The sequence below is a fragment of the Nansenia antarctica genome (assembly GCF_963989245.1).
Source record: "Nansenia antarctica genome assembly, chromosome: 1".
Lineage (NCBI taxonomy): Eukaryota > Metazoa > Chordata > Actinopteri > Argentiniformes > Microstomatidae > Nansenia > Nansenia antarctica.
This window is the reverse complement of record NC_137674.1, coordinates 56,342,084-56,352,083: the sequence shown is the minus strand read 5'-3', so window position 1 is coordinate 56,352,083 and position 10,000 is coordinate 56,342,084. Positions and strand designations below refer to the sequence as shown.

Here is a 10,000-nt window from a genome sequence, read left to right as displayed (position 1 = left end):
ACCCCTGAGGTAAACCTCAACGACATGAGAAACGGCAAGGTCAAGAGAGAGACACCATACTGCCAGACCGTGAAGCAGCAATTGCCAACTTGAGTTTGAAACATAGGCCCTAAATACTGTTAAACACTATTAAAATACCGAAAACATCTGGGGATCAAAGTTAACCTAGTTCATCTTATCTATTCACAAAAAATGGCCAAGCTAGCTAGTAAATTCGAATGACAGCAATGAGGATTATATTGATACAGTTGTTCATGTCTCATGGGCTGACAATTAAGCAATATCACACGAGAGGGAGTGTGTTATACTGAATATCAGCACGGCTGTGATTCGGTCGTAGGTACGAGGCCGCAGTATCGTGTACATTTATTTGTAGTTGTACATTTCCATGTATTGTGCAACCAGTGAAATATGACTCGGGACAGTCGCTTTGGTGGCATGTGTGAATGTGATTCAGAGTCAGACCAGTTGACATCAGACAGCACGCTGCTCCATCGTTTTCTGTTCTCGGTGGATGGTCTCCAATAACTTTTTAGCTTTCAGACCTTTCATTCATTTAACAGAACACCTGTGCGGCGGAGTGATACATATAGTTAAAAGTCCCAGTGCTGTTATACTGTATCGTAACTCATGGAATGCCTCTTGTCCAATCAAATTACTTGGTCGGAACTAACTGTTGTATAAGACTAGACAACAAGCTCCTCAGTGTGGCCGGGGCAGCGTTGCCAGATAGGAAGGCAGGCGGACACTCTCATCTAGCCAGGAGGACGCGCGGTCATCAACTCCCACTAGCTAGCTATCTAACTAGCCACCTAACCGTAGTCAATACAGGAATCGGTATTTCACTAGCTATTGGCTGCTAATTATTGGATCAAATACAGTCCGATTATAAATAAATGTCATTCTTTTCAGCACCTTCGTATAGTGAAATAGCTTCAAAGGACTAGGCTTGCTGATAGCTATTAGGGGCCTGACTACTTACTGGAACGAAAACGTTCCATGGAACCTCCCCTAGCCCGGGTGGTGTCGTGACAGATGTGTAAATGTCTGGTGTCGTGACAGATGTGTAAATGTCACATTGCTCAATATTTAAGATCAGAAGCTCCCAATACAAAAGAAAAACAGCACGAATGAGAAATGTTGGTTTTGTCTCAGAATATTGCATTTCAGCCAAACTAGGGGCGCTGTCAGTGTCAACCGCGCCAGCTGGGATCAGAAGCCCTGTGCCAGTGTCTTACCTTGTACTTGTCGAAACCCGACAGCTGCTCCTGGGTGACATATTCATACAGAGCCATGATGGCAGCGACTCCGAGGCTCTGCGACTAGCTACCTGGATACGGATTCCCTTCCGATCAAGATTCCCTGAATCCGCAGTGAAGCAGAAGCACCATCTAGCTTAGCAGCTACAGCCTCACGCCGTACAGGCGAAACACACACAGGACCACTCCTCTCCGACACACACACATCTGCCGGGACGGAAGCTCACTAGCGCCTCCTGTGGTCAGGAGGACCAGGCCAGTCCTGTCATTACAATATGGATTTAATTCGAATTAGAGAATCTTACAATCTCGATTCAAGTTGAATACGGATATGTCTAGTTTCAATGCTTAGCATCCCCGTTTCTTTTAATAATTAAAAATTATTTTAGTTATAGACGTGTCAGAAACAAGTGATCCCTAGCTGGTACACTGGTGATCTACCGCTCTAGAACATCCTAGGCTGTATTTCTAGCCTGCTCAGTGTGACGTGGCCTTGCTTCAGACAGGAAGAGTTCTTCACTTCATCTCTGGAACACTGGCTTGACTCGGCACCCATTTAAAATACCTTAAGGAATCACGTAAGGCTTATTGAATTATATGTTTGTAGTTATAGTGCATTTTTAGCTTAAGAGCCCAATTCTCTTTCTCACCGAATCTTCTTGCTGTTTAGTGATTGCTACAGTAGGCTAGGTCTAGCTAGCTGGTAAGGTTGCAGCTTAGCTTGTCATGATAGACAGTTCGTGACGTTAGAATTATACGGTTCTATCTCTATAAAACATAATGGAATGTAAAACAGGGCTGTTGACGCTCAATATCTCTGAACTGCCCTAAACGGAGATAGAACCTTATAATTCTAAGCTCACGAGTTCTATCTGCTGGCTGCTAGAACACTGCTGCTGTTGAACAACCCATTTAGGATGAGAATACTGATCACTGCTTTGAATGAAGGGCGTTTCAACACATTGTTCACATTCCCCATTGTGTGATACGTTGTTCTCAACAAGGTGATGATCATACGGCTATGGTTGTGTTCCCTCCTGCAGCATGGTGACGGACGTGCAGCTGGCTATATTCGCCAACATGCTCGGCGTGTCGTTGTTCCTGTTGGTCGTGTTGTACCACTATGTCGCTGTCAATAACCCCAAGAAGCTGGAGTAGAGTTCCCCTGGATGGGGCTAGGAGGTGGAGGTGAGTGTCCAATTCCATCCTAGGCAGGCTTTGGTCATAAACCTAAGAGGATCATCATCTCCCTCTTTGTTATTGAGTGGAGTGCTGAATCGTTGTACCAAAGCCGTCTCTAAACAGTGGAAGTGTCCCTATGCTGTAAGCCTGTTCACTCATCTATTATTTCTCCTCTGTTCTCTACTCACAGGTGTCTATGATGGGGACCAGTAGCACCGGCGACGAAACGTCATTGCTCTCATGGAATGTCAACGCCTTCCTCACGCCTCTCCCCCCTGTCATCAGAGCAACCCTGTACAGGAGTGTTTTCTATTAAAATGTGTGTTTGATTGAATTCCTATCAGAGTTTAATGTGTGGTGATTCAATCAATCATTTCTGCCCAAATGCTCGGAAGGTCTGGTGGACCAATGCAACAAAGTTGGCCTTTGCTAACAATACAAGGAACAGGAGAAAATGTTGATCGCTTACTCTACCGACCAATTATCTACCACAACTTATCTCTGAGCTTTTCATATCTACCTTATAGAGCTGTCTGCAAACTTGTACGCATAGCTGCGATAGTGAGATTTAAGGGGTGAACGTTTTAGCAGAATTTGCGAATAGCCACACCGTTGTGCAACTACAAGTATAGAGACGCCAAGAATATAGAATTCAATTACATTTCTCACACACAACACTGTTTTCTTTGTTACAGTATTACATTTATTTATCAGATTATAAAGCATGATAGAGAAGGAATATTCTTAGGGTCTTTCTGCCACAGAACCAATGACATCATTGTATATCTATGCACCATATCGAATCACATTAATCACAGATAGATATTCATTACTTACGTGTGAACGTTATAAAGGAATGCTGTGAGAGGAGGTTTTTATGCTTATAAATAAACATACAGATTATAGATGTGCATTACAGTTCATGCACACCAGAAAACATTTACAGTACATTATAATAAGGAAATACACTCCTGTTATTGAGCACACATTAATTCAAGAATCAGAGTTTAAATGTTTTAATTAAAATAAGTCTGTTCAAAAGGTGCATTGGTGCTAAGTCTCTCAAAAGTGTGAGCATGCGTTGCAGCTGCATTAGTCCCCCGTGGGTGTGTGGGGGCAGTAGTCCTCAACTCAAGACTGGGTCTCTGGAATGATTGGTTAGATATATAGCAGTGCTCTGTAACTGTAAAAGTGTGAGCTGGCAATTAGTATGAAGGTCGAATTTTAGCACCTCACAAATGTTTACCCACATCTACCTTCATAATTAGCCATGAGCAGAGCAGACCTGGAGGTAACCTCAGAGTGCAGTTGTCAGACCTCTCCACACAGGGGCGGTGTTCCACAGACAGTTACAGGCTCAGGGAGAGACGGCACTGGGCCAGACTCCTGCAGGACCTGAGGAAACAGGAGACACGCTCTGTCAGGTTGCAACCTATCTGTGTGTATTGTTTTTGTGTGTGTATTGTTTTTTGTGTGTGTGTGTGTGTCTGTTACCTGTTGTGGCTCTGTCTCTGGTGTGGTCTCGATGGCGGTGTCTCCTCTCTGGAGATAACTCCTGTCTGTGTTCTTCAGTAGTGCCCTGGGGGTCAGACCCAGAGCAGGAACCTCTATCTCTGACACACCTACAGTGTGATAGAACACAATACATGAGACGTGTTTGTGAAGTGATTTAGAGCAGAGGCCAGCAACTCCTAAAACATCAGTTTGACCAATTCAAATCTAACAAATTATTTGACAGGACTGAGTGTTGTGTGCAGTGTGTGTGTGTACCTGACAGGTGTCTATAAAGTCCAGGTTTAAGGAGTTTCCAGACCCTCATGGTGGTCGACTCCTCCATGCTGCCAGATGGGGCGAAGCTATGAGTAGAGGGGGAGGAGTTCATGTCCTGGGCGGGAGGAGCTGTGGTTGACTGAGACCTCCTGATGGGGATGCGGCTGACCCGGGGCTGCAGGTCACACCTGGGCAGGTAACAGACAGATTCACATTACATCATGCTCACTCTCACACACACACACTCACACACACACACACACACACACACACACACACACTCACTCACTCACACACTCACACACTCACACTCACACTCTTACTTGCTGTACTCAATGGACAACAGGATATTAATGGGTTCCTCTCTCCATACAGCCTGAGAGAGAGAGAGAGAGAACAGGGGGATGTGAGTTCAGTGGGCTGGGAGGCATACCTGCAATAATGTTTGACTATTGAGAGATTTTGTGAGCAAGACACCTCAGCTTTTAATACAGTTGATGAAAATGGTGTGTGTGTGTGTGTGTGCGCGTCCTGACCTGTGTGTGTGGCTCTACGGGCTGGTGTGTGTGGGAGGGGCCCCGCCCCCCTCTCCCCCCTCGACCAGTCCGCAGAGGGAATTCCCGCCTCGGCACAGCGACCAGGAAGTCAGGACAGCTGAGGCCTAGTTACCAGAGGGAGAGAGGATGGAGTATGACAGTTACCAGAGGGAGAGAGGATGGAGTATGATAGTTACCAGAGAGAGAGGATGGAGTATGATAGTTACCAGAGGGAGAGAGGATGGAGTATGACAGTTACCAGAGGGAGAGAGGATGGAGTATGACAGTTACCAGAGGGAGAGAGGATGGAGTATGATAGTTACCAGAGGGAGAGAGGATGGAGTATGATAGTTACCAGAGAGAGAGAGAGGATGGAGTATGATAGTTACCAGAGAGAGAGGATGGAGTATGATAGTTACCAGAGAGAGAGAGGATGGAGTATAACAGTTACCAGAGGGAGAGAGGATGGAGTATAACAGTTACCAGAGAGAGAGGATGGAGTATGATAGTTACCAGAGGGAGAGAGGATGGAGTATGACAGTTACCAGAGGGAGAGAGGATGGAGTATGATAGTTACCAGAGAGAGAGAGGATGGAGTATGATAGTTACCAGAGGGAGAGAGGATGGAGTAAGATAGTTACCAGAGGGAGAGAGGATGGAGTATGATAGTTACCAGAGAGAGAGAGAGGATGGAGTATGATAGTTACCAGAGAGAGAGGATGGAGTATGATAGTTACCAGAGAGAGAGAGGATGGAGTATGATAGTTACCAGAGAGAGAGAGGATGGAGTATGATAGTTACCAGAGAGAGAGAGGATGGAGTATGATAGTTACCAGAGGGAGAGAGGATGGAGTATGACAGTTACCAGAGGGAGAGAGGATGGAGTATGACAGTTACCAGAGGGAGAGAGGATGGAGTATGATAGTTACCAGAGGGAGAGAGGATGGAGTATGACAGTTACCAGAGGGAGAGAGGATGGAGTATGACAGTTACCAGAGGGAGAGAGGATGGAGTATGACAGTTACCAGAGGGAGAGAGGATGGAGTATGACAGTTACCAGAGGGAGAGAGGATGGAGTATGACAGTTACCAGAGGGAGAGAGGATGGAGTATGATAGTTACCAGAGGGAGAGAGGATGGAGTATGATAGTTACCAGAGAGAGAGAGGATGGAGTATGACAGTTACCAGAGGGAGAGAGGATGGAGTATGACAGTTACCAGAGGGAGAGAGGATGGAGTATGATAGTTACCAGAGGGAGAGAGGATGGAGTATAACAGTTACCAGAGGGAGAGAGGATGGAGTATGATAGTTACCAGAGAGAGAGAGGATGGAGTATGATAGTTACCAGAGAGAGAGAGGATGGAGTATGCAGCATTTCACGTTATACAATCTATCACCTCTGGGCTTACAGTGGAAGTGATCAACTGAATACCAAAACAGCATATTGTGGCTACCTTTAACAACACATTATACAGGGGTCCGGAGCAGAGGGGTTCTAGCTCATTGTCTGTGAATGTGTGAGTGTGTGTGTGTGGAGTTATTCTTAGTTTGAATTGCCAGGTTTTGCAGAACTGTCCATCAAGACAGTCTGTAAGGTCCCTGCAATTGTGAGTTTGTGTGTGTGTGTGTGTGTGTATGTGTATATGTGTAAACACTATACTATAAGCAGTAAGCACTAACATGCACCAACACGCACAATCACTGGAAGCCGGAGAGAGTAGAAGTCTCACACACAGCTGGTAGTTTCTCCACAGAGGGGTCGTTTATTTCAGAGGTTAAACAAAGAACGCGGAATAGACAGCACAGTCAGAAAAGTTTATAACAGAGAAACACAATCACAACCTGGAATAGGAAGTTAGCACCACACTGAAGGGAATAGCACTCTTATCTTATAAGGAGTCAATATGGAAAAACATGACGAATACGAGTATATGAGTGTGTGTGTGTGTGTGTTTCTACTCAGTGCCTTTTCTGTAGTTTTCACTCTGACTGAGCCATTCGCTTCATACTGTAACTTAAAAAGATGGAAACTGGACTTCAAGAGGAAAATAAACTAATTGACAACACAAGCAGGGACCGCCTCCTCCCAGCTCACAACGCAAGAGGACGTGGACACAACGGCCTTCTCTGTTGTCTCCTGATTCCTTGCGACTTCTCGTCTGTCCTCCACTCGCTTCCTTCTCAAAAAGCATTGGAGGAGAACGTCTGAGGGCAGGGATCTAGATCTTTTCTTCCAATGAGCTTTGAGTAGAAAGCGGGAAAAGGACAGAAGGAAAGGACGCAAGAAATTGAGTTTCTAACAGTTGAGAACAGGCCAATGTTTGCCCTAATACTCTACACTGGCTTCCCCCTTCCTTCTCCCCTTCCAATCTGAGGTATAAAGACAAGCTTCTCTGACTTTAGAGGTTAAGGTACTAGATGTCATCCCAGGTCAGCGGTCATGGAAGAAAGGAGATGAAGGAAGGAGACAAGAGAGGAGGAGGAGGCAAAGGAAGGGAGCCAACAGAGACTATATTGGAATCCAGCCAGCTCCAGCAGAGAGGAGGGCAAGAGAGCACCTACTGGTTTACAATGGAGACCAAAGCAAGGCACGGTCTACACTACAGCACTGGAAAAGACAACATCTAGAACATAAGTCTAATAGAGAAAATGCCACCTAGAGCCCAGTCCTCAGTGGCGTATTTGGTCTAGACTACAGGTAAGCACCAGGTTTACAGCCCCTGAGCTGCATTATACAGTAGTACATAGTAAAGTACAGTATAATCCCAACATATAATCTGACTCCATACAGTATATCTACATATAATCTCACACAGAAAGTGACTCCATGTTAACATCTAAAGATATAGACATATAGTTATCCCCAGCTAACCGCAAAATACAAATACCAGCCTTGAACCAACAATATCTACCCTGTTTCACTTCATGATCTCTAGTCACAGACACAAACTGTTCTACACTCCACAACAGTATAGGACACACACACACCTGCCCCAACAATCTATACCTCACCAACATGAGAATCACAGAGGCATAAAACAGCTCCCCTGTATTATTCAGCATGATAAAGATATTCTGAAAACATGAACTTGTTTTTATTCACACTCCTAATCAACAGGGTTTCTTGTCTTCTCCATAATTGATCCGTTGTCCTATTTTCAGTCTTTGTGGAAAGTAACAGCTTAATCTATTATGAATTAATCTATTCATGTAACATTATTATCAGAATGATTCTAGTACATGTTTACAAATGATAATTCATCCCATCATACACCTATACAGACCCTTCTGGTGGTCTCTCACACACGTCTGGACTGTCACCAAACCTGGTCTACAGAGAACTGCCCCAGTGAACATATGAATGAACATAGAATATAGCATTTGATGGTCCATAAATACACACATCCATCTGACAGAACTTGTGATTACAGAGTGCCACCACATAGTGAGAAACTACATATAAAAAACACTTTGGACTGGTTTCACACACCTAGACCAACATCTATCTAGTTTGGTTATTCCAGCACTTAAAATGTAATTCCATGAGCATCAATTCCACTTTAGATGACATACCTCTGAGCTACAGTGATAACATCTAGACTCGTTTAAAGCCAATGTCTGATGATACCATCCATAAATGTGATGTAGTCCAATAGCAGGCTTAATGTTGGTCTGTGAAACCAGTCGTCCAAACTAATGTGAAGCTGAATCAAGCGACAAGGGAGACTTGTTTGACAGAGGCAGAGGAAGGAAGGGAAGGAGCCCCTCAGGGAATGTGCTCAGTCTCCAGCTGACAGGATTAATAGGAAGCATAAATACACAAAACATAGAAAATAAAATCCAAGAAAATAAGTTTTTAAAAAGTGCTTAAAAATACAAAAATATAAATCATAACACCTTCCTTCTGATTACGAGAAAACGCTTTCTGAAATAAACAAAGGACACCAACATACATTCAGAATACACAAGTCTCTCTCTCTCTCTCTCTCTCTCTCTCTCTCTCTCTCTCTCTCTCTCTCTCTCTCTCTCTCTCTCTCTCATAAAAACAGGCATAAAACATGAAAGTGCAACGTGGGATAACAAAAACCTCAGTATTCTTAGGCTTTCACTTACTATAAAACATAATGTATGCACATTAACTCACTTCACCTCTTCATGTACGATTTGGCCACTTAAAAAAAACAACTCTCTCTGCTTGTGTACATTCATTGTGATGATGGTGCATGTGTGGATGCATTCCAATAGGACGACCATCTACAAAACAGGAAGCATCATCAAATAATACTGTAGTGAGCTCTGTGGGTATGTGGGTTACATTAAAGGTGGATGTGAGAACAGCAAGATGCAGGTAGATATGCGTACATGTTACATATGTTACAGGACAGAGAGCAGAGGAAAGTAAAGTGAAGGTTTGAGACCAGCATCAAACACACACACACTCACACACTCTCTCTCTCTCTCTCTTTCAGTCCTGTTTGGACCCAGGCTTGGTGGCGTCAGTGATGAAGGCCAGCGGGGTGGCTAGGCCCTGTTGGAGCAGGGGGCTCAGTTTGGAGAGCAGCCCGGGGCGGGGAAGGGCCTGCAGGGAAGGGAGCAGGGCAGACAGGCTGGGGGGCTGGAGGGAGTACAGACCTGCCATACTGACCGAGGCCGGGAGGGAGCAGGAGCCCCCCGCGCACACCGAGGAGGAGGAGGAGGAAGAGGAGGAGGAGGAGGGGGGGGACAGGGGGAGGCGGGCGGGCGGGTGGCTGTTGCTAGGAGACCGGAGGACGGATCGGTGTTGGGGAGTGCGTCTCTTCTCCTGAGCCTTAGAGTCTACAGAGAGAGAGACACACACACCGGCTCAGACACATGCCGGGTGTATACACACACACACACACACACACACACACACACAAGTAATTGCCCCTCACCACGGGTTAAGATTGAACATCTAGCAGGAGCCGTGCGCAAATGGAAAGGTATCACGCATGCTGGGGTCAGGACAGAGCCATGCAGGTCAGCCAAGAGAGCGGGGTTAGTATCTCTCAGTTCAGCCAATCGTAGTTGAGGTTAGAATCCCTAGTCTGACATCATCAGCCTCATTCTCACCCAGCATAGAAATACACGGCCTAGATCAGGGAGGCACACTGAGGGCTGTTCCAAACATACCCGGACATCATACTGTACACACAACTGTTGTCAACACTCAGGGCTCAGCGCTACTAGAGAAGCCATTCCAAGCAGGCATAAGCCTTCATAACACCAAATACA

At 45.3% G+C, this 10,000-nt stretch overlaps 3 protein-coding genes across 3 annotated transcripts in view; 1 reads left to right on the top strand and 2 right to left on the bottom strand.

The window, feature by feature from the left end:
- The window catches only part of selenoi (selenoprotein I), a 9,549-nt gene extending 8,117 nt beyond the window's left edge, over positions 1-1,432 (bottom strand). Inside the window, exon 1 of the mRNA XM_080532998.1 lies at positions 1,239-1,432. Coding sequence (XP_080389124.1) covers positions 1,239-1,295 — 57 coding nt within the window. The 5' untranslated portion in view covers positions 1,296-1,432. The remainder of the gene's footprint in view (positions 1-1,238) is intronic.
- Positions 1,433-2,303: 871 nt separating this feature from the next.
- ost4 (oligosaccharyltransferase complex subunit 4 (non-catalytic)) lies at positions 2,304-2,779 on the top strand (the record flags this gene model as incomplete). Its single annotated transcript, XM_080534213.1, has 2 exons — positions 2,304-2,447; positions 2,632-2,779. One exon carries the CDS (start codon positions 2,304-2,306, stop codon positions 2,415-2,417), a length of 114 nt encoding a protein of 37 aa, XP_080390339.1. The 3' UTR covers positions 2,418-2,447; positions 2,632-2,779.
- Positions 2,780-3,752: 973 nt separating this feature from the next.
- agbl5 (AGBL carboxypeptidase 5) overlaps positions 3,753-10,000 on the bottom strand; it is a gene marked incomplete at both ends in the record, with an annotated part of 13,473 nt that continues 7,225 nt past the window's right edge. Inside the window, 5 exons of the mRNA XM_080524290.1 lie at positions 3,753-3,836; positions 3,936-4,063; positions 4,212-4,399; positions 4,794-4,865; positions 9,229-9,562. Of these exons, the coding sequence (XP_080380416.1) occupies positions 3,753-3,836; positions 3,936-4,063; positions 4,212-4,399; positions 4,794-4,865; positions 9,229-9,562 (806 nt within the window). The remainder of the gene's footprint in view (positions 3,837-3,935; positions 4,064-4,211; positions 4,400-4,793; positions 4,866-9,228; positions 9,563-10,000) is intronic.